Raw genomic sequence first — 23,309 nt, 5'->3', positions numbered from 1 at the left:
ATGTTTTTTTCAGAAAATTAAGAATAATAATAATTTTACAAAATGACAAATTTTAAATTTTTAATAAATATAGATCTATAATAAATATAGATTTTATTTTGTTTTCAATGGCAGAGTTTTTTTTTTAGAATTTTGTAAAAATCTGGCTTTTTTTCTTACTTTTTTTTAGAGGTGCACCCACTTTTGTCATCATTACTTGTGAATGCCAAACCCGATTTTCAAAAGCTTTACTTTAAAAAGCTTTAATTACTTTACTTTACTTTACTTTCTAAAAGCTAATGAATATATCTATATTTAATTTGTACACAGTCTTAAATTCAAACCAGTAGTTTGATTCAAACTTGGTACGAGTATGTTGGTTCCTGGATACTGTACGCAGATCGAGTTTGTTTTAATTTTTGGATCAGAGTTCTATATCATATAGCTGCTAAAGAAACGATAGGTCAAAAATTAATTTTTTTTATAAAAATCTTTCTTTCTTTATCTTTTCGTTGATATTAAAAAAATAAATAAAAATAATAAATCAAGCAGGCCTAAAAATAATTGTCACTTGGGAAGGTAAGTGAAATGTATTTTAAAATTTGTTCAGACACATAACAAACTTCGAACTGTAAGCAAGCGTTAGGAAAATAAGAGCTGAAACAAAAAACAAAAACTAATATTTATTAGAAATTAATTTTAGAAAAGGAAAAATTAAAAATGGAAACAAATACAACATCCTTGCTGCCATATGTGTTGGATCTGCTCAGTCGAAAGCCAGATTTAAGTAAGTATCTCTTCGATTGATTCAGTCTGCTGAATCGCTTTTGAATTGATCTGATACTTGAGCAGGCTCAACTCCCGAAGAGCTGTGCGAGCATATGAAGGATGCGGTCATCGAGGATGTGATCAGTCCATTTGGATCTTTGCAACGTGCCGTGGAATTTGCCATTGAACTGGGCATGAATATTGGACTCCTCTCTCTGACTGAGGAGAAGGTCCTATTGCCATTCAAACTAAAGCCAAAAACATCGAATATCAAGAATAAACCACTGCCGCCGACACAGTGTCGCAGTTTGATCAATCGTCTGGCCAAAACGGTAAGAGATTTCGAAAGTACTATACTAGATAGTAATTAAAGTAATTACATTTTGTGCATTATTTGAAGCTTTGACTACAAAAAAATCATCAATAATTAGTATCAAACCGAAACGAATATTGGTTTTAGTAACGCTTTCGGTTATGTTCAAAAATCTGTTTCGCAAAAATTTTGTATTTTAATTTCGTTACGGCTTACGGTTTTTTGTTTTTTTCCGATTCGAAATACAGCTATAGTTGTCAAAATTTCGAACACGTTTTTATAAAAATTAATTGATTAAATGACCAATTTCAATCGATAAATACGCGCTAACGGTTACGTTTTCGCTTTTTGTCAAAATAAAGGTCAAAAGATAATAAATTTTATAAGTCGCAATAAATAAAAATATTCAGATTCAGATCCTCTAAAAAATACTGTATATTAAAATAATTTATATTCTATAAACAAACTTAGAAAACAAAATTTCAAACAACTTTTTAATGTCTGATCCGTAGATGAGGACAAATCAAGCAGAAACCAGCAAGAACAAAGGACTTGCTTCGGTTATTGCCAAGTCGAATGCTAGGAAAGCTACTGATCGCTTAGGCACCACAAGAGGCCCCCTGGCGGCCAGAGGCAGCAAGAAACGAGGTACAACTATGAAGACTCGTAGTCGTAAACAATAAAATTATGTTGTTTTAACAATTTTTGGGCTCAAGTGTTATTAAACTAGGTCAAAATGGCGATGCACACTTGGACTAATTGTTAATTTGGGTGGGAAGGGGTAGGGGTACCCCTACCAATAGGGGTAGGGTATGCGTATCTGTCCTGGTTTTTATTGCCAATGAACTGACTGAAATTAAGTTGATTAGTCACAAGAATGGTATATGCACTTGTGACATGTTTATTTAGTGTTTTTATCATTTCCGTTACTGTCGTACTCTCAAGATCCAATTGAGCAGTCAAGCCTAAATTCGGATTCATGTCACGAAAGTTAAAATACTTGGCTCATGCAAGCGTTACCAACTAAACTGAAAACTGGCATTCATTTGGTTTGGTTTCATTTAATTTTGCAGCCGTTGTTAGTCTACTACGAGATCTGAGAACCGAAACATCCATGGCCTATTGTAGTGGTAAGTAGTAAGTGTGCTAAACTAACCAACTGACTAACTAACTAATCGGTATTTCAATTAAAAATAGTTACCAGTACGCCACAGCGCTTTGCCAACTGTTTATCAAATTTTCAACTACAAGATTTGCTGATTTTAAAGAAATCAATGCAAATGATGAGCAATACAGAGAGTTTTCACGCTGATGAGGATGATGATGCTGTTGATAATGATGTTACCGAAGATTCTAAGAGCTGTGACGAATCACCTAATGCTCCCCAACGAATGGCCTTAATGGCTGCCGAACGGTGTGTTTAATTTATTTTCATTAACCTACCTCATACGACTTTCGCACATTTCTTAAGAAATTATAATAAAAATGGAAAAAAATAAGTATCAAATGTTAGGATACCAAGATAAGGAGGAGAAAGAAAAAAATCATAAATTTCTAAATTTGGAAAAAAAATATTTGGAAGTTTAAAATTAAGAAAAGCCAAAATAAGGAATTATGTTTATAGAAAATACAAATTAGGAAAACACTATTGGGGAAACAAAAATAAGAAAAAGTAAAAATTAAGAATTATGTAAAAATATTTATATTTTTTCCTAGTAACAATTTTCCTAATTTTGGTCTTTCATAATTTTTGTCTTCCCCATTTTTTTTTTTTTTCCTAATTTTGGTCTTTCATAATTTTTGTCTTCCCCATTTTTTTTCCTAATTCTTAATTCCTAAAAACAATTTTCCTAATTTTGGTCTTTTCTGATTTTTATCTTTCCCATATTTTTATATTCTATTTAAAGAATTCTTAAATTTGATCTTTCCTAATTTTTGTCTTTCCAATATTTTTTTTCACAATAATTATTTTTCTAATTTTGGTGTTTCCTTATTTTTATCTACAACGCAATAGGAATATTTCTAATTTTTTCTATCATAATTTTTTTCTACATTTGTATAGGGAATCGTTTAATTAAATTAACATAACTGAAATTGTTAAATTGTTTTTTTAAAGGAGTGATCGTGGAATGCCTGAGAGTGGTCCCTCACAGTCCTGGCACTCCAGTGATCATGTATCCTCTTGGACTGAGGAGAAACCATCAAAGTTGCAGACCTTGTTTCAAATAAGCATTACTTCATTGGCATTTCTCTCGTTTGGCGGCTATTTGCTCTGCCTGATTGTTCAGGCCATTAAGAGCAAGGGAACCACTTATTTTCATCCAGTGGCCACAGCAACAACAACCTCAAATAATGGCAATGTCAAGCGCATTAAAATTTACAGACGTAGTAAACGCAGCTCGAGCAAATCTGATCCTGTTCAAGATCGTATTCACATATTATCAAATTTACTGCTGGCTGACTATGAAACCTATATGAAATCTATGCGTGAACAGAAGTTGGATTATTCTCACCTGGTTGGATCGTAAATCTGATTACCGCGATGTGGCAGGCGGTTGGGACCAACTTTTATGCCATACAGAGAGTATTGGTCTTCGGCGAGAGCCGCATCGCTACGTGAAAATAGAAATGGAAATAGAAATATCAAATGAGTTTTCTAATTTAAAAAAAAATACATAGAAATTTAAATTTTTTTGAACAATAATAATCTGTGTCGATATTATACAAAACCAAGGCTGCGAACCGGTTCTTAACCAAACCTCGCAGAACCGGTTGGGTTAAATAATGAACCGAACCCTAGGAAGATGAAATTTTGGTGGTTTTCAGCCTTGATAACAATAGTATTTTCGAATTAAAAAAAGCATATTTTTGAGAAAACGCTATATTTTGCATCGTGATCTATTATTTCAATTTCGATAACGCTACTCGTAGTACACTCACCTTTGTTCCTCGTCAATGATGGGTGCGACGACAGGGCCGCGAGTACCGTACTGACTGTAATAGGGCTCCTCATAGTTTCCGCGTGAGCTCCTCTCCGGGGAACTAGTATATCCGTCTGTAAGTGAAATTAAATTAATGTGCACCAATCGCAAAAGACTCTTGAGAAAACGCTATATCTTGCAACATTTATTTACGTATTTTATTACTATTACTTATATTAATACCAACATAAGGAACCATTTTTATAACGTGTAAATCAAATAATGTGTACGATCTATACGTTAAGCTAAAGGCTTAACTAAAATAAAGTATTTACAAATTAGCAAAATATCGAGTTTCTGAGTAATTGCCACGCTTATTTTGAAAACCCATAAAACAGAGCAACTTATTAATTGTTTATAAACGTATTATACACAAGTATACATGAAAATAAGTGATATGCTCTAATCATAAGTAATGAAAGGTATATATTCGTGTACCTGGTATACTGTATAATTGGTCCGAGGAATATGGAAACAGTGGTTCCAAGCTACCCCTTCGAAAAAGCGATCTGAATGGTTTCACAGGCGCTCCTTTTATATTTTTTTGGTATTAAATTATAGGTACATAATATATTTATGCATGGGGCTTTAAACATTCGGATAAATACGTATATAATATACATATTTATAATATTAAAATATCTTAAACAACGAATTACTGTTTAAAATGATAGTTGAAAAAATGTCCGATTTTCAGAAATATTTTTCTTTATTTTAAGGAGAAATTACCTACCCATTAATATATATTTAGATATGTGGATTTTAAATAGTGCAAATTGGACACCAAATTGAGAAATTTAGAAACAACTTTTTAAATATAAAACTAATATTGAATTATTATAATAACAAGCAAGTATTTATGGAAATATGTCCAATTTTAGAAAAAAATTACCCCTTAAAAAGGACCCTTAAAACTAAGAAATTATTTTAAATTTTAAAAAGAATTTACAATAAATACCATAATTTTTAAATTAGATATTCTATTATTTATTTTCCGAAATTAAGATAGTGCAAATTAGAAAAAACAAAAAGTAGTTTTATATGTATTGGTGCTTAAGAAAAAAGCTCTGGTTTTTCTAATTATTAAATGTTATGGGTCCAATTTTTTTTTTGAAAAATGCATTATGATTCCGAATCTAGATTAAGATGTGTGTGTGTGTGAGTGCGTGTGGTTGTGTGTTACGCACCCATTGAGACTTTATTGCGATCCGAGGCATACATGCCACGTGGCAACGTCTGAGATGAACCAACATAATAAGGGGCTGGTTGCTTGCCAATCTGTAATGGAAATAATGGCAAATTAAAATATCAATTAATATTTATATAATATATATCATGACAATTTCAGCCTCTAAGTCTTTTGGTTTAGGCTGTGCAACGATCAGTCAGTCAGTAAGTCAGGTCAAAGAGTTTTATGTACATGTATATATTTATTTTTTATGGTACTTCATTTGAATTCAGAATATTTTTGAAGAAATTACAAAAACAAAGAAAAGAGGAAAAAAAGAAATCATAAGTTAGGAAATTTAACTTTAAAATATATTCAGATTACTAAATTAGAAAAAAGAAACTATGTAAAAATCACGCGCGACTTTTAATAAATTATATTTTTAATTTTGACTTTCCTAATTTTTGTTTTCCCAATATTTTTTTTCCTGAATTTGTATTTTCTAATAACAATCAGGAAATAACACCGGAACCCGTAGCGGAACCGTTAACCGAAACTAACCGTTTCATTTTTAGTACCGGAAGTGAAACCGTAACCGAATGAACATTCTCTGCCAAGAATCAGATACCGAAACGCTTGTACCGGTACGTTTGTGGAAAATTTGCCAGGTCAAAGAGTTGTCCAACTTCCAACTGTCATAACTTGATCAAAACTGAATAGATTTTCAAACGGAATGTCATTTTGATCATGATTTGGCCTCTAAATTCATTCTGCACTTAAATTTTATTAATTAAAAATTCATTAATTCTAAATTCATTCTGTATTCAATTTTTGTTCATTTAGAAAATTCATTTATTTTCGACGAAGATTCGATTTCGATGCTAAGGGTCCCCCCTTTGAAATATTGAAAAATCAAAATTTTAAATCTCAAGTTTTCACTTTTAATCAACTCCTTATATCGTAATTAGTATAAAAGACTACTTTAAACTTGATTCTGATACCTTTCATTTTTTTGTTAAAAATCATGTGAAATTAAACTAAAATTTTGACTTGTAAAGTTGTTATATCCAAAGTCCGAGCAACTTCACACTGTCATAGCTTTGTCAAAACTAAACCGATTTTTAAAAGGAATGTCATTTTGATCATGATTTGGCCTCTAAATTCATTCTGCACTTAAATTTAATTAATTAAAAAAAAAAATTACATTCCTCTAAATCTTGTTTTCGTTGCTAAGGGTCCCCCCTTTGAAATTTTGAAAATTCAAAATTTTAAATCTCAAGTTTTCACTTTTAATCAACTTCTTATATCGTAATTAGCATAAAACAACACTTTAAACTTGATTTTGAGACCTTTCATTTTTCTGTAAAAAATCATGTCAAATCGGACAAAAATTTGGACTTGTAAAGTTGTTATATCCAAAGTCTGACCAACTTTAAACTGTCATAACTTGGTCAAAACTAAACCGATTTTCAAGCGGAATGTCATTTTGATCATGATTTGGCCTTTGAATACATGCTGCATTCAAATATTTTTAAATTCGTTCAAAAAAATTTTGTTTGCCCTAGGTCTGTTTGTTTTGATGTCATATTTATTATAAAACGACATCTTAAAATTTTAAAATGTTTCAAAAATGATTTTCTGTACCGTTACTGATACTGGAACCGAAAGAAAAAAACTGAAATAGAACCTTTTACCGAAATAATTATTTTGGGACGTACCGGAACCGAAACCGTAACCTATATGTGTTTCGGTTTTACTCCTTGATAACAATATTTGTTTTTTTTTTAATTTTTATTTCCTAATATTTATTTTCAAATTTTCGTCTTCTGAGTAATATTTTATTGTAATTAGAATAGGGAATCTACATATCAAGCACAATTATATTCCTAAAATATGTAAGTTGTTTTTTCATAAAGTAAATACGCCTGCATTTAGCTGATTAATAAGTTTCACTTTAATTTAAATTCAATACTCTTGTTGGAAATTCCAGGGCCAGGGGCATGGCCAAAACACAGCCAATTTGAGCTCGTAAGTATTTTGTAACAAAATACACACCCAGTTAATTAACCTCTTTGCCAATTATTATTGACGAGTCTTGCGATTATTCAATTGCTAACATTGCTTTTCTACAAAAGCTTTCTCTTTTTATTCGATATTTAATGTTTATCTCGAAATTCATGATTTACCCTTATTCAAGTATTCAAGCACATATTTATCATTCTTTGAATTCATTCATAATCTATCTTAAGCAAATTATAAATTGTTATTTCATGTAAAGTAATAATAAATGCGTTGATATGTCGTACAATCATACTGAGCCTATCTATTAAAATTAGTTTCGTTGAAACAGCTCTTAAACTAACAAAGTTTTTTTTACTCAACAATATGAGAACTTTGACCCCGATTTTGACCCTGTTGCAATTTAATTTGTGCGTCTAATTGCACGATAATATTGTCTCAGCTATGTTGCGTGAAAATTTTAGCCTCCTAGGTCTTATGGTTTGGGGTGTGCAATGATCAGTCAGTCAGTGAGTGAATAAGTGAGTCGGGACAAAGTGTTTTTTTTTTTTATAGATGCACAATATCAGAGAATATTATTTCTTACAGAAAATACTAATTGAATATTCCTATTTCACTGACTTAAATGTAACGGGTAGCGTGATTTACCGTCCACATACATAAGTACATATTTTATGTACAGATAGTAAAAAACAAAAATTTCTTGACAAACTTTAAAATGTAAGTTCGTTTTGAAAAAAATAATATTTGTTTTGTATATTTATTTGATTTATTGTTTAATTATTCTTGTCTATAACCCTTAGAAAAAGTTAAAAAAAAAGAACAATTTTTCAACGCATTTAACTATTTTTAAAATAAAAGAAAACTGATTTTTTTTTTTGCCAAAACGCTTTTTTCACTAGCTTTGTGTATAGTGTATGCTTACATTTTCGTGTAATGCGAATGTACTATATTTCTATTTTTCTGGCTGGATTAACAACTTCAAAATGAAACAAGAGTTCGGATCTAGTTTTTTCCCCTTTTTCTTATATTGATTGTATTGTTTTTCAAGCGAAACTTGCCAGGTTCTCAAATTAATATAATTTTAATAATTAAAAACAAACAGTCTACGATAACTACATTATATAGCACTCATAGAAACAATCGGTTCAGGAACAGCTGTATACCTGAATAGAAAAAATCGGGTCTGCTGATACCCGAATTAAAATATCCCAAAACTGCATTTTTCAACTCTTTTTACAGCTCTAAATACAGCACATGCTAATATTTCTGGTATTAAACAACAGTTAAATACTCTTTTTTTGCGTCGGCATTAAAGTTTTGTTAATCTGCATACTTGGATAAATTAATTAGTGCCAAAAATTAGGAAAATTGCCCATAGTAGAATGGGTTACACGCTGCGTTCAAAAGCAACAACAAAATGCTAAGCTTAACAACATAAACAACAACAACAAGCGGGACCTACTATAGTCAAGACCCCGACTATGAGATACCCGTTAAAAAATTTCTATATGTTACATATATTAATTTTATCGAAGAATTTTAAACTCCTGTGGTATTTGGAAAATTACAGCATACTTTAATATAAAAAATATAACGGTAATTACCAAGCAGGAAATTTTATCTTTAAGACCCTGATGCATTTTAAAGATTTGCAGGGTCGAAAAGAAGTGTGGAAAAAATTGGAAAAAAACTTGAAGTTCTTTCTGCTTTCTGATGAATACATTTTAACGAATGCTGTCATAATTATGAAGTTCCAGCAGTATGCTTAAGAAATATAGAGACCAATCAGACCTACATAAGTTCAGCTGCAGAATAACATTTTCTGGCTATTTAGCTTTTTTCAAGGGCTAGTTTGGCTTTTTTATGTCCCGTAGAGTTGGCAGCACTGCACAAGGGGTGCAAAAAGCGATAAGTTTAGCGGGATATCGCTAAACCACGCTAAATTTGCATTCCGCCAGGTGGAATTAATTTCTTTCGCCATTTTTGTATTACATTTTATTTCGTTTATCACAAAATTGAATATCAGTAATTTTGGGGCATGGAAATGCTTTCGCCACAAGACTTTTATCTTATAGAAAGATTTTTTTCTTTGTTAATAAGATACAATATACCCTTGTATTTGTTTGTAAGTAACGGGTATAAAAAGAAAATCTCAACCAGTTTAAATTTCAATACAATTTTAAAATTTGTTACAACTGAACGAGACGTACTTGTCCAACGATCGGGCAGCGGTTGTGTTTTTTTCGTTTTTTTTTTATATTATTTTGTTGTTGTTTTTGACTCCGCTTGAGACAAGTCAGCTGAAGTCAGCTCAGCTCAGCTCTGGCGCATGCGTAGACGAATAGTAAAGTGCGAGACGGCGCCGCAAACGGACGTGAAAACCGCTTTGAAAACCAATTGAATAACTCGGAATTTGAATTGATCGAATTGATCGTCGGCATGTATAACCGAGAATACTCGTATTGTGGCTTGGCATTTCTGCTCATCGTCACTTTCTTCGGCTGCGGTACCGCCTGGAAACCGATCGCGTCAAGCGGCTTACCGATTACCTCATACAGCCTCAAGCAATCGCATCCAGGAGAGGCGAGCAGCAGCCACGAGTTGGCCACCAGCTATTCCCAATTCGGAAGTAATAAGGACAATGATCATGATCATGACAATGATGATGAAGATGATTTGGTGTTACCACACTCGACTGTGAATGCAGTTGAAACCGGCTCAATATCACATCATCCTATTATTTTAAATGATGATCAGGAGAATCATTATGAGTCGTATATTTTAAAAGATGATGTTATCAAAGCATCATCTCTCAGTCTTCCCCGCACTCCACTTTACGTCTCCTCCTCGTCCTCGTCCTCGTCCTCATCTTTATCCGCCTCATTATCCTCGGACCGTTGTAGTGTTAAAAAGTTTGCTTTCAATCAAGACGGTGCGGTTGAATACAACAACGAATTGCCTGAGCTCGATCAGTTTACACTATGTTTCTGGATGCGTTTCACGAATCACACTGGTGATCATGTCATGTTGACCTATGAAGGTGAGTACTTCGTAGTTAGCTAAGTACCGCAAAGGATACAATGGCTTATAAGTTTGTGACAGTGCTTTTTTTTTAATATTTTTTTTTAATGTTTGTATAATGTGACACCAATAACTACTAGAGAATTTAAATTGAAAAAAAAAACAAGTACTCTTAGCGCCTGGAGAAAATATAAAATAAAGTTGGAAATAAAATTTATTCTTTAACAAAAAAAATAATATTAGCAATTTTTTATCAGGAAATAAAAATAACATAAAATATACGGGAAATATAAAAATTAGGATTTCATTTTTATTTTATTAAATTTTTATTATTTATCTGCAAACATTGCAAAAATTAATTTAATGAAATCCAAAACGTTATTAATATTTTTATGAACATCTATTTATTTTCGAATCTTCTTTTATTATTATCGACTAGAAATTATTGTCCCTGTTTTTTTATTTATTTATTTTAATTTTTTTTTATGAACATTTATTATTTTTGTTACTTAGGGGTACTGGGCTACAACAGTTCAGCACCTCGTTCTTCTTTCTTTTTACTTATTACTATGCAGAAATGAAATTCATTTAAAGCAACTTTTTTAATCAACACAATGGCCATTGACCTTTTATACTCGTATTTATATAAGTCAGCAAGCACTCGTAAATTGTTATGATGCCCCCTGCAGTCAGCAGTCAACACTCAACTTAAGTGAAGAGAAGGGAAGAGAAGAAAAGAGACCTTCGTAGACCTGTAAACCTGTGAGCCAGGCCAACAATAAAGTTTGTGGGCCACACTCCACACCAGCGAATAGGCATGTAGTATTCATTCATACCCGGTCTATAGATATAGAAAGTGAAAGGAAGCCAACTTCCTGATGTGGCGATTGTTGGTCATAAAGCATCTGATTGAAATGTTTGAATTTCAATTTCAATTGACAGATGACTTTGTAAAATAAGGTTTACGTTTTGTTACGGCCCAAAATGAGGTATAGATATATACGCTCAATTATGTATTATACTAAGTATCTTTGAGATACTCGCACTTTTATGGATATACTTATTTCTTCGTCTTTCATCTTCAAATACAACGACATTGTCGATTGTGACCACAAATTACATAAGCGCTTAGTTTACCAGTTTACAGCTTACAGTTTACAGTCAACAGCTAACAGTAAGCTGGCTTTTGTTATTTTTAGTATTTGAGATTATTTTAAATATGCAATTTAAGCTGCGTATAAAGCTTCCGCAACCTGACAGATAAAGATACAGATGCAAATACATTTACAGATAAATTTTTAGATGCTGACTTGACCCGACAAAACTTGACAGTGAACTGAGGAAATTTACGCTTAGCTCACTCACAGTTGGCCAAAAAATTGTTTTCACCAAATCAAAAATTCACAAATATTGTTATTTCTTCAATGGCACACACGATAAGTAATTTAATCAGTAAATTTAATTATCCACGGATAACTAACTCGCAGATATGCAAGAAAAATTTTAGCCAGGAACAGTCATTATAATTAATAATATAAATATTACATGGTAATGATAATCGGGCCTGTTCCGAATTTCAAAAACGAGTGGAATTGCCGCAAATCGAGTTGATTGCTGTTCCAAATTCCGCATATCGACAGGAATTGTCGATTTCAAAACGTGTGATGTTGAGCGAGCGGAATCAAAAGTAAATGCTACATAAAGCATTAAAATAATTCCCTAAAACAATAAACTGAAAATTTAAATATCCTTGAACATTTTTAGTATCGTATAACATCACTACTTCAACTTTTTAAAGTTGAAGTATATTTTAAAATAATTTTTTTAAAACATCTATAAAATATTGCATACAAAATTCCACAGCTGCTAGAGTTACTTCAATTGATAAATAAAATTCGAGCAACGAAATTTTAGTCTAATTTAGCTTCAATGTGCTATATTAAACATGAAAAATTTAAATTAAGATTGAATATTTTTATTTTTTAATCCATGATATCTCTGCTTCTGCTAAATATTTCCGTTTTTTGTTTTTTAATTTTTCTTCAAAGAGGCCTTAAACAAAATTTGTATTTTCAGTCCCTGACTTTAACACAGTGTCGAACTTAAGTAAACTAAACTAAAAAAGAGAACAAATACGAGATGCATCCAAATATCAATAAATTGACTGGGCCAGGGTATCTCGTAGTCGCGCACTTGCTAGTTTTTTTTCTATTATTCTTATTAATATTAATATTCTTATAATATTAAGCAAGGGAGCGCCGCCCCTGCTCGCTTCGCTCGCGGTGAGTCGAGTACGCTTGAGAGTAGGATACCCTCTGGCCAGGTACACTGTATTAAAAGTTGATTTCGACCGATTACTCCTATGGCAGATATATGATATAGAAAAGTGATCTAAACCAAATTTGACCAGAATATATAACACCAACTTAAATGCATATTCTATCAGTTTGGTTCAGATGTATCAAAAACACAAAAACCTATGGCAGCTATATAATATAGTGATCCGATCCAAAAATAAAAACAAACTTGGTCTGCGTACGATATCCAGGAACCTACTTCCCAAGTACGCAGTTCTAGCTCTTATAGTCTCTGGAATCGACGCGTTTAAATAAACGGACAGACAGACGGACATGGCTTAATCGACTCGGCTGTTGATACTGATCAAGAATATATATACTTTGGGGGGTCTGCCACGCCTTCTTCTGCCTGTTACATAGTACATTCTGTCAAATACAATGCCCACTTTCAATGGGCACAGGGTATGAAAACAAACAAATATGTAAATTATTTTGTTCAAGATAATTTCTTAAATAATTGTAGCTTGGCTTAAAGACTTTATTCGTGCAAAATCAGCTATTATGTTAACAAGATTGAGATTAATGATCAATCGTTTGTGCCAGCATCAAACATAAATATTTAACCGATAATTATCAATTATAATTGATTAACGATTATATGAGTAAGCGAATAGATTATTAATCAGTTGTTTGCAATTATTTATGAACAGGCATATGTGTTCAAAATACAAGTATAAGTAGTTGCATTATGCCAATTAATGCACTATGGATCATTTCAGAAAGTTAAAAGGCAAAAGTCTGTAACTTTTAAACTTGTTTTAATAAGTTAGATATTGGTCTGAAATTTAGAGGGTAAAATAAAAGAAGGAGTAGCACGAAAATGGACGTGAATGACTGAAAGCCAAAAATCTCAAATCGAGCCATGGTTTTATCTTAAAATATCTTCTTGAATATTGACATAATTTATAAAAAGGTCAAAATAATAGGTAGGTAATAAAAAATTAAGCTTGTTAAAAAAATAAGTCAATTTACATAAATATTTATATAAGTTTTATACCAGACCATTCCTCTTCTTTTCGTTTTTTTTTTCTCATTAAATATTTATTTTTGTTTGAAAAATATTGAGCTTTGAACATTTTCACACCCCACAACAATTTGATTAAAAATATATAAAGTCATATAAGCAATTCTTGACCGAACCACTCGAAAATTGATTTTTGCCATGTACTTATGCCAAATTGGCCCATAGTGCAGTGGCTCAATAGTTGATCCGTCGATCAACTTGGCATGATTTGTGCAATGCAGCATCACGCAATTTGCTCTGATTTCATAATATCAGCGACATATATTTCTTATATTTTTTTTTTTATATTTGTGTGTGTTTTTTTTAAATTAACTTCCACAGCTGAAAAGGAACAACGTGAGATACAAATCTGGGTCGCAAATGCGCAGAATTCCAGTTTCTTATCGATGGCCATAAAAGGTCAGCAAATGTACAGGTAAGTACAAGATAAATTGGAATCCAATTGGATTGAGTACAAACCTATCTTCTACACAATATGGATATTTTCTATTTATGTCATCTGTTTTTGGTACTTCTAATCAGGCATTGCAAATAACATTTGTTTTAACTGTTTAGAAAAATTTGTACTTTCTTTTTCGGTAAAATAATTCTCATTTCCAAATTTTTGTAATAATAAATAGATTGAACTACCCACTGAAAATGCGGCAATGGCATCACATGTGCAGCTCGTGGAATGGAAAGACGGGGGAGTGGCAGGTCTGGCTGAAGGCAGAACGTATTGGGCGTGGCTTCCACAATTCAGTGAGTAATCGTAACCGTCGTAACTGTAACGGTTACTGTAACGCTAACTTGGCCAAGATGAAGCTGACTGTAGTGTCTAATTACGCGTCTTGAGTCGACAGTCGGAATCAGCTCTTGAACGGAAACAGCAACCTCTTAACGACAGCTAAACAACAACAAAAAACTGCTGGAAACTGGTTCAGGGAAACAAAAAAAAAAAAAAAACAAAAACACAGTGGTATTAAATTGTTTGGTTGGGTAACTATTGTATGTTATGCCATCGCAGGAGATATTAAGTATAATTTCATCATCCATGAGTGAAATATGCCTTAAAACTACGTCCTTAATTAGATTAGATCTCTGAAAATATAGTCTATATCATGGTCCGTATATTGATCATTATTAAAATTACATGCTAATCATTAGATGATAATCATTAGTTTTGAGTTATTCAATAATACTTGTACCACAATCAATATTATAATCAAAAAACAAAAAGAAAACTTTTAAATAATGATTATTCATTTAATTTGATTTTTTTATCGAAATACAAAGATTAATTTTGCTCAAAAATAACAATCATTTAAGAATTAGAATTTTCCATACATTTTAATGACTCACAACATTTTTCAACCTTAAAAGCGGGGACTAGGAATTAAAAAATAATAAAAATAAGAAGAATATTGTTTCAACAAGTTAATTCTATTCCACTCCAAAACATTAATTTGTCTTTGCTTTGGTCTCTATTCGTCCACAAAACCATAGGAAAAACCACAATTTAAGTTTTGCTACATTTCGTAATCGATATTAATTGGCATTACTTTTTGCAGTTAGTGGGCCATAAAATACCGGCTAAAGGAAAACTGCGTTCAGGTGGAAGCTCAATAACCGGTGAAGTAAGTCACGGCCTTCATTTTGAGGTGACCCTCGTGCAAATTTATCGCGTGGCTTTGAGTGCGGGAAAGGCACATCGAGATCACAAACACCACCACGTGCACCACTTCGATCACGAGGGTCAGGAGGTGTCCAGCACAGCACGTGCCCCGCCAATGGTAAGTGTATTCAATAATCATCATATTTTTGATTTTAAGTCATCTTAAAACAAATTAAGACTTTTTTAAAAAATTCGAAACACTTGTACCGGTACGGTTGTGGGAAAGTTGCTAGGTCAAAGAGTTGTCCAACTTCCAACTGTCATATCTTGATCAAAACTGAATAGATTTTCAAACGGAATGTCATTTTGATCATGATTTGGCCTCTAAATTCATTCTGTATTCAATTTTTGTTCATTAAGAAAATTTATTTATTTTCGACGAAGATTCGATTTCGATGCTAAGGGTCCCCCCTTTGAAATTTTGAAAATTCAAAATTTTAAATCCCAAGTTTTCACTTTTAATCAACTCCTTATATCGTAATTAGTATAAAACCACACTTTAAACTTGATTCTGAGACCTTTCATTTTTTTGTAAAAAATCATGTGAAATTGAACAAAAATTTTGACTTGTAAAGTGGCTCAGTCCGCACTCTGACCAACTTCAAACTGTCATAACTTGGTCAAAACTGAACCGATTTTCAAACGGGATGTCATTTTGATCATGGTTTGGCACCTTTATTCATTTTGCATTCAAATTTAATTAACTTTGTAAGAAAAATTATTTTCCTCTAAATCTTGGGTTCGATGCTAGGGTCCCCCCTTTGAAATTTTGAAAATTCAAAAATTTAAATCTCAAGTTTTCACTTTTAATCAACTCCTTATATCGTGATTAGTATAAAACAACACTTTAAACTTGATTCTGAGACCTTTCATTTTTTTGTAAAAATCATGTGAAATTGAACAAAATTTTGACTTGTAAAGTGGCTCAGTCCGCACTCTGACCAACTTCAAACTGTCATAACTTGGTCAAAACTGAACCGATTTTCAAACGGGATGTCATTTTGATCATGGTTTGGCACCTTTATTCATTTAGCATTCAAATTTAATTAACTTTGTAAGAAAAATTATTTTCCTCTAAATCTTGGGTTCGATGCTAAGGGTCCCCCCTTTGAAATTTTGAAAATTCAAAAATTTAAATCTCAAGTTTTCACTTTTAATCAACTCCTTATATCGTGATTAGTATAAAACAACACTTTAAACTTGATTCTGAGACCTTTCATTTTTTTGTAAAAAATCATGTGAAATTGAACAAAAATTTTGACTTGTAAAGTGGCTCAGTCCGCACTCTGACCAACTTCAAACTGTCATAACTTGGTCAAAACTGAACCGATTTTCAAACGGGATGTCATTTTGATCATGGTTTGGCACCTTTATTCATTTAGCATTCAAATTTAATTAACTTTGTAAGAAAAATTATTTTCCTCTAAATCTTGGGTTCGATGCTAAGCATAATTAGCATAAAACAACACTTTTAACTTGATTTTGAGACCTCTTATTTTTCTGTAATAAATCATGTCAAATCGGACAAAAATTTGGACTTGTAAAGTTGTTATATCCAAAGTCTGAGCAACTTCACACTGACTGAACTGAAAACTGCACCGATTTTCATGGTTTGGGCTCTAAATACATTCTGCATTCAAATATTTTTAAATTCGTTCAAAACAATTTTTTTTGCCTCAGGTCTGTTTTTTCGATGTCATATTTATTATAAAACGACATCTTAAAGTTTTAAAATGTTTCAAAATTGATTTGTTGTACCGTTACGTACCGGTACTCGTGGTTCCTCATGAATTGTCACCTAGCACCCGTCCATATAATAATAAAAATTAATAATTATAGTTAATTCTTCAAAATATTTGTATATATATTAAAGTTAAGTAACGGGTATCCTATAGTCGGGATCTCGACTTGAACCTTTTTCACTTGCTTTAATTTAATTTAATTTCATTTTTTATTAATCCTATATGACATTTTAGATCAACCGACCGCAGCCCATGCACATGTTGTTGGCCAGCGGTCAAATTCCGAGCAGAGTCCGCATCAATTTGGCCAACTCAGTGCCGTCACAAGAATCACAACAACAAGGACCGTCAGCAATCACAGTTAATACCAATTTTGTTAATGGCCAAATTAACACTGGCTCCCGATTGGTGGCTCAGCAACTACTTAATTATTCGCCTCTACCGCCGAGCCGTGCAGTCGGAGGAATACTATCTACTCCAACTACAGTGACTGCGAATGAAGCAGGACGGTTTCAAATGCTGAGTAATTCGGCAAATGTTCAGTTCATTGATGAGACGGAGACACATATACAGTTTAAGCGCAATTCGCAGAAGAATCAGGAATCAGGAAATGTTGCTAAAAAGTTGCAAAAACGCGGTATAGTTCTACTTGATGACGGTTCTCTGGTTGATGACGGACTCGATAGCGATAACAGTGAGATCTACAGCAAGTATAATGGTCTAGCCGATTTTGGAGGTCAGCAATTTAAGCATGATCTGACGCTGAGAATGACACTAGAGGAGGAGATCAGTACGCATGATCGAGAGCCGGCTGAGGAGGAAGTCAAGGCTGTAATGGCCATATGCAGTAACTGCGATCCAGAGCCGTTTCAGGGTGCCATTGTGTTCGCTTGGAAGGATATTAGCGAGCAAATGAATAACACCCTCAAGGGCCTTAGTGTCGGTACCTGCGGAAACTTTTAATGCCTGATTTATCAGATGAAGTAAGGAGCAGAGTGGTGCAGATCACGCTTAATGTATATGCATTTATATATATATATATAAATATATACATGTAAATATTACAGTTAGTAAAGTAATTAACTTGACAAACTCTAACCTTTTATTAGCTTCAAATTTATCTTATTTTATTAAAGTTTCTTGGAAAAATGAATATTAATGAGATCCATTGCCTTTAACTAATTTAAAAAATAATGAAATTCATCTACGTGAATATTTTGATTTGTCAACACTATTAATTGACTAACTGTACATATTTGTAAGCCTTTTTTTTTTGAGAATGTACTTGATTATATGGGTATATACGAGCTTAAGTGTAATTATAGGTATTAAAAAATAATAATTAAAGGTACAAAATCATCATCTATGTACACACAAACACTCGTATTTATACATATTCATAAATGTACATATTTATATGTTATACATAAAATAAATAAATATATAAAAGTCCTTGCTGATGGCAGGAGCTGATGCTTACCTTTGATTTGTGAATGTGTTGATGCTTAAAGTCCGAATCGAACTCTGGCTCGCTGAAATAGCTCTGGTCCTGATCCCAGTTCGATTGGGCCTGTGGTAGGGGCTGTGGTATGCCAGGACCACCGGGCAGAATCTGAGGAGGAGCCGCTACCTCTGTTGACTCGAAGAGGCGCAGCACGGAGCGATCGCGTATTTCCCGCAGATGAGATCGTACGTCTTCCAGTTCATAAAACATATCCTTGCTGGCATCGTGTATGTAGATCTTAACGTTCGGCCCCTCCAAATACGACATGGTCAATTGTCGGGGAAACGAACGTACGAACAACGCTCGTACCGTGTCTATCGAGGTGATCTCATTCGGGAGCAGAGCTCGCTTCGTTTCCGATCGGTACTGCAGAAAGACGAGACCAAGCGGCCGTTCAAGGGTCTTCGACGGTGTTCGCACTACTGGCAACGACGATCGCTGTTTACCGCCGCGTCGAAATCCCGTACTCGCTGTTTCCACCTCGGACATAATGCCCGGATCATCGTCAAAGAGTGGGCCCTGATTAACGGGAGCATAGCCACGCATTGGCTGGTTTTTCTTGTTCTTTTGTGCACGTGTGCTCATCTACAACAACAACAATTGAAATCACACATACAGTTACACAAATTCTCTTGCAAAAAAAGTATATATATATTTTTTTGAGTTTTAATGTTACTTTTTACGAGGTAAGAGTCTAGTGACAAGAGTCCATCCATGCCCCAAAATTCTATTTGGAGCTTTAATTTATTTATGATTTTATTATTCTTTTCTTTGGTTCTACGAACTTGTTATAAAAAAGGAAAAATAATTTTTATCCAATTTAACTGTTTTAAAAATAGTTTTGATTTTTTTACTTTGTCAAAACCAGGGAACAACACCGTAACTGGTATTGGAACAGTTAACCGAAACTAACCGTTTAATTTTTAGTACCGGAACTGACATCGTAACCGAAATTAATTCTTTTTCAAGAACCGAAAACCGAAACACTTGTTTCGGTACGGTTGTGGTGAAGTTGCTAGGTCAAAGAGTTGACAAACTTCCAACTGTCAAATAAGATCCGATTTTCATTTTGATGATGGTCCGGGCTTTTAATTCATACTCCATAAAATTTGTTTGCATTTAGAAAACTCTATTATTTTTCGACTATCATATCCATGGTTCCACGGTGATGGTAAGGGTCCCCCCTTGGAAATTTTGAAAATTCAAAATTTTAAATCTCAAGTTGTTACTTTTAATCAATTCCTTATATCGTAATTAGTATAATACGACACTTTAAACTTGATTCTGAGGCCTTTTATTTTCTTGTAAAAGATCATATCAAAATTAAGAAATATTTTGACTTCTAAATTTGCTAGGTCAGAGGCTTGGGCAACTTGAAACTGTCATTTCAAGCGGAATGTCACTTTGAACATGATTTGGCATCTAAATAAACTCTGCATTAAAATTTTATTAAATTCGTTCAAAAAATTTTATTCCTTTGGATCTAGATAGTATTCCTATAGTCGGGGCCTCGACTTAAGCTTTTGCGACTAGTTTCGAGTACATCAAAGGTAGCTGACGATATTGTAGTAGATTATTTTGAAGAGCTCACTTGCAGAATTATAAGTCGAACTCAAATTCGGCTGTCCCGCCCTGATTAAGTTGCATTGTAAGTAAGTATGAGATATGATTGGGCTTACTTCGAGGTCCATGGCACGTTGTTGCTGGGACAATTGATGGGCGTGTGGATGCTGCGAGTTGCCGTAGACGAGGATGTCGCCGCCGAGCGTGTGACGTCGTGGATCGTCGCGACGCATGTTCCGTCGGCGATCGTCGCCACCTTGAAATAATGCAAAAGCAGACAGTTAACAAGAGTACAATTTTATTGAATGTTCTTTAATTATTGTGTAGATTGCATACTTTGCTCGCTTGGCGGCAGGCGACCCGGCTTATTCTCATTTTGCCAGTCCTCCTCTGAAATGAAATGAACGGATTGAAGATATTTAGATAGAGCTATCGATATCGAAAATTAGCATGCACAGAATATCGATGGAACCTTTATAATTGTTCTACTGAACGACTTTTAAAGTCAACTGCGCCCCAGTAAGATGAAAAGTATTTAAATGTATGTATTGAAATTTTAATTTAACTATGTTTTTATGAATACTTTTGTAGATTATGATATAATTTTGTATACATATTTTCAAATGATAAATTGATAAACTTCATATATATATTCTTAAAGTTGATGACAAACTAGGAGATATAATTTAGCAAAATTATTTAAAATAATACCATAGTTTTGCCTGGTTTTCGAAAGCTGAATGTTGGTAAATAATTGTACTTACTATATTATTAAATATAATTATTATATTTTACTTATTTTACCTCCTTCTCGTCCTTTGCGTTTCTTTTTAGAGGATGAGCTGCTGCTTCCACTGCCACTTTGATTTGTTGATGCACTTTTATCTTTGCTCTTCCAACGAATCAACATTTTGTTGACTTAAGACTTATTTATGTCTGCTCTTTCACTTCCAATCGCTTTTTTTTTTTGTTTTCAATTGTTGTGCTGTTCAAAATGCTCAAGCTAAATCTTTGTGCGCTGCTAAAAGGATAAAATGCTAATTTTATATAATATTATCACACACTTCATATACATTATTGAACGTAGACTTTTTGTCTATCTAAGAACAAGTTAAAAAAGAAAAAATTATTTTATACGAATTTAACTACTTTCAAAAAAAACCAATTTATAAAATTATTTTCAGCCCGTCTTGTTTCTCTTAAATGTGTTTTAAAATTTATCTGGAATGAAACTCACCAATTAAAAAAAATATGATATAATTTTTTTTTACAACACTCTCTTCACTAACAAATAATTATTTATTATGAATTTCTTCTTTATTTCTTATTTTATTACGCTTGTCAATGCTTCTTGAAACAAGCTTAATTTTTTATAATTTGTCTAATTACTTTCTTGACTAACTGTGTGTAAGTTAATTTAAGGACATCCATTCCTACACAAGTAAAGTGTTTAGTTGATTGTTCTTCAACTTTTTAGTCTTGTTTACATTTCGTGCCGGTAAAAATATTTGTATATAGGAGCACGTATGTATGTCTATATGTGTGTGCATAGTTATCAATATATTTACACATATGTGGTTTCCATTACAGGTAAATATGTATATACACGTAAGTAACTGCGTCTATATATGTTCATGCATAAGTATGCACTTTTATGTACTACGAGTACTTTATGGTATATGGGTGTGGTGAGAAATGTCTTTATTAGATAGCATCGATAAGCGCCGAATAAGTACGAACCCTCTTGTTACTTCGGACCAACACACATACATATACACATGCATATACATATATATGTAAACATGTACATACTATTGTGTGGAAGCACTTACACTTAGTCAAGTAGCTGTTTTGACAAATTTAAGAAGTTTGTATATATATTATTTAACCAAAAAAAAAGGAAACTTTTCTTGTATATTTTTTTTTTCTATTTTATATTACTCTCTGCTTGTTACTTTATTATTTTATTTTATAAGCTGAATCCATTGGGCTTAACTTTTTTTTAAGATAGTTTTTTCTTTAATTATTTATTTATTATTTGTATTATTTGTAAAAATATAAACAGGATCTATTGGGTTCAAATATTTCAGCTTTTAGAAACACAGGTCTAATTATTTTTTGTCAAAACAATTACTTGACATACTGTTCATCTACAGGGATATTTACATACATAAACAATGTATCTTTTGAGGTCTTATTATTGAGATCTCGGACTTGCACAATATAAATATTGAAGTACATATAAATATTGTATTTTCATATCCTATAAAGTGAACTCTAAAGTTTTAGATGTATGTGGTGAAAATTCAAATATGCAGATATGTATATATGCATATATGTGTACATACATATGAACATACATATTTATGCTGTTTAAAGAAGTTGATTAAAGTAAGAGATTCAAGACAAAATTTCTCCAGATATTCTATACACCTCAATGAATGGAGTTTAAAGTCCTGCATACATATGTATGTCTGTATTTTAAATGAATTGTTATAAATAAAGTATTTGTTTGACTACCATGACCGGTTTGTTTACGACGTTTATCCATGCACTAGATTATGTTTAGTTTAGTGACTGCTTCTAATTTTAAAACGTTGCTTTAACTCATCTCTTAGCCGTGGTAACTGACCGCGTTTAAGCCCCGTTCGATAAGTTTTAACACTCAACAGCAAAATTATTTCTGGTATATCAGAAAGCGTTTCCGCCCTATAAACTTCACGGGATACACTCGAAAGCGCATGCGTGAAAACAGTGCTGCCAATTCTGCTACGAACTCAACTTAACTCAAGGTTGTCATTTCGCATTTTTTAACAACATTTTAAAAGCTTAGTAGCTTCATTTATATGTTCACATTAATACTTAATTTAAACTTTATTATTTGTTTTCTTTCTAATTTTTAAACAAGTTTTTTTTTTAATAATAAAAAGGAAAAATAACACATAAATTGAATATGCGTTGCAGAAAGACACAACTTAGTTGAATTCATTTAAACTAGATTAAGCCCACATTGTCATAAAAAACCAAACTAAACTGTCTGGCAACACTGGGTATTTCTGCAACGCAGTGCAAAACTGTCTGGTAACACTGGATATTTGTGCAACGCAAAAGCTGTCAGGTACATTCTTAAGCTCTGCCTGCTACACTTGCCTTGCTGATGCTGTCCTCTCTCAATTCTTATTAAAATGTATATATTTAGCTAACAGGCTATAC

The 23,309-nt window shown here is 32.6% G+C and overlaps 3 protein-coding genes across 3 annotated transcripts in view; 2 read left to right on the top strand and 1 right to left on the bottom strand.

Moving 5' to 3' along the window:
* LOC117792726 (coiled-coil domain-containing protein CG32809) overlaps positions 1–22,827 on the bottom strand; it is a 33,349-nt gene extending 10,522 nt beyond the window's left edge. The window contains exons 1-9 of the mRNA XM_034632973.1: positions 22,617–22,827; positions 20,901–21,117; positions 20,433–20,486; positions 20,213–20,352; positions 18,510–19,118; positions 5,229–5,319; positions 4,480–4,572; positions 4,001–4,115; positions 3,574–3,672 (exon numbers count right to left, since the gene is read on the bottom strand). Coding sequence (XP_034488864.1) covers positions 3,574–3,672; positions 4,001–4,115; positions 4,480–4,572; positions 5,229–5,319; positions 18,510–19,118; positions 20,213–20,352; positions 20,433–20,486; positions 20,901–21,006 — 1,307 coding nt within the window. The 5' untranslated portion in view covers positions 21,007–21,117; positions 22,617–22,827. The remainder of the gene's footprint in view (positions 1–3,573; positions 3,673–4,000; positions 4,116–4,479; positions 4,573–5,228; positions 5,320–18,509; positions 19,119–20,212; positions 20,353–20,432; positions 20,487–20,900; positions 21,118–22,616) is intronic.
* Positions 634–1,809, top strand: LOC117792743. Its single transcript, XM_034632996.1, has 3 exons — positions 634–766; positions 832–1,079; positions 1,573–1,809. Exons 1-3 carry the CDS (start codon positions 700–702, stop codon positions 1,741–1,743), a joined length of 486 nt encoding a protein of 161 aa, XP_034488887.1. The 5' UTR covers positions 634–699; the 3' UTR covers positions 1,744–1,809.
* LOC117792733 lies at positions 9,600–18,125 on the top strand. Its single transcript, XM_034632985.1, has 5 exons — positions 9,600–10,271; positions 13,955–14,048; positions 14,254–14,374; positions 15,184–15,405; positions 17,264–18,125. Exons 1-5 carry the CDS (start codon positions 9,671–9,673, stop codon positions 17,990–17,992), a joined length of 1,767 nt encoding a protein of 588 aa, XP_034488876.1. The 5' UTR covers positions 9,600–9,670; the 3' UTR covers positions 17,993–18,125.
* Positions 22,828–23,309: the final 482 nt, after the last annotated feature.

The sequence above is a fragment of the Drosophila innubila genome, chromosome X (genome assembly GCF_004354385.1).
Source record: "Drosophila innubila isolate TH190305 chromosome X, UK_Dinn_1.0, whole genome shotgun sequence".
Lineage (NCBI taxonomy): Eukaryota > Metazoa > Arthropoda > Insecta > Diptera > Drosophilidae > Drosophila > Drosophila innubila.
This window is presented reverse-complemented; position numbering and strand designations above follow the sequence as displayed.

What these genes read in the sequence shown, in the direction of transcription:
- LOC117792733 (XM_034632985.1), top strand. Translation starts at nt 9,671, where the DNA reads ATGTATAACCGAGAATACTCGTATTGTGGCTTGGCATTTCTGCTCATC. An exon ending in TGTCATGTTGACCTATGAAG is followed by an intron (nt 10,272 to 13,954) that starts GTGAGTACTTCG and finishes TAACTTCCACAG; the next exon opens with CTGAAAAGGAACAACGTGAG. An exon ending in CAGCACGTGCCCCGCCAATG is followed by an intron (nt 15,406 to 17,263) that starts GTAAGTGTATTC and finishes ATGACATTTTAG; the next exon opens with ATCAACCGACCGCAGCCCAT.
- LOC117792743 (XM_034632996.1), top strand. Translation starts at nt 700, where the DNA reads ATGGAAACAAATACAACATCCTTGCTGCCATATGTGTTGGATCTGCTC. An exon ending in CAGTCGAAAGCCAGATTTAA is followed by an intron (nt 767 to 831) that starts GTAAGTATCTCT and finishes ATACTTGAGCAG; the next exon opens with GCTCAACTCCCGAAGAGCTG. An exon ending in TCAATCGTCTGGCCAAAACG is followed by an intron (nt 1,080 to 1,572) that starts GTAAGAGATTTC and finishes TCTGATCCGTAG; the next exon opens with ATGAGGACAAATCAAGCAGA.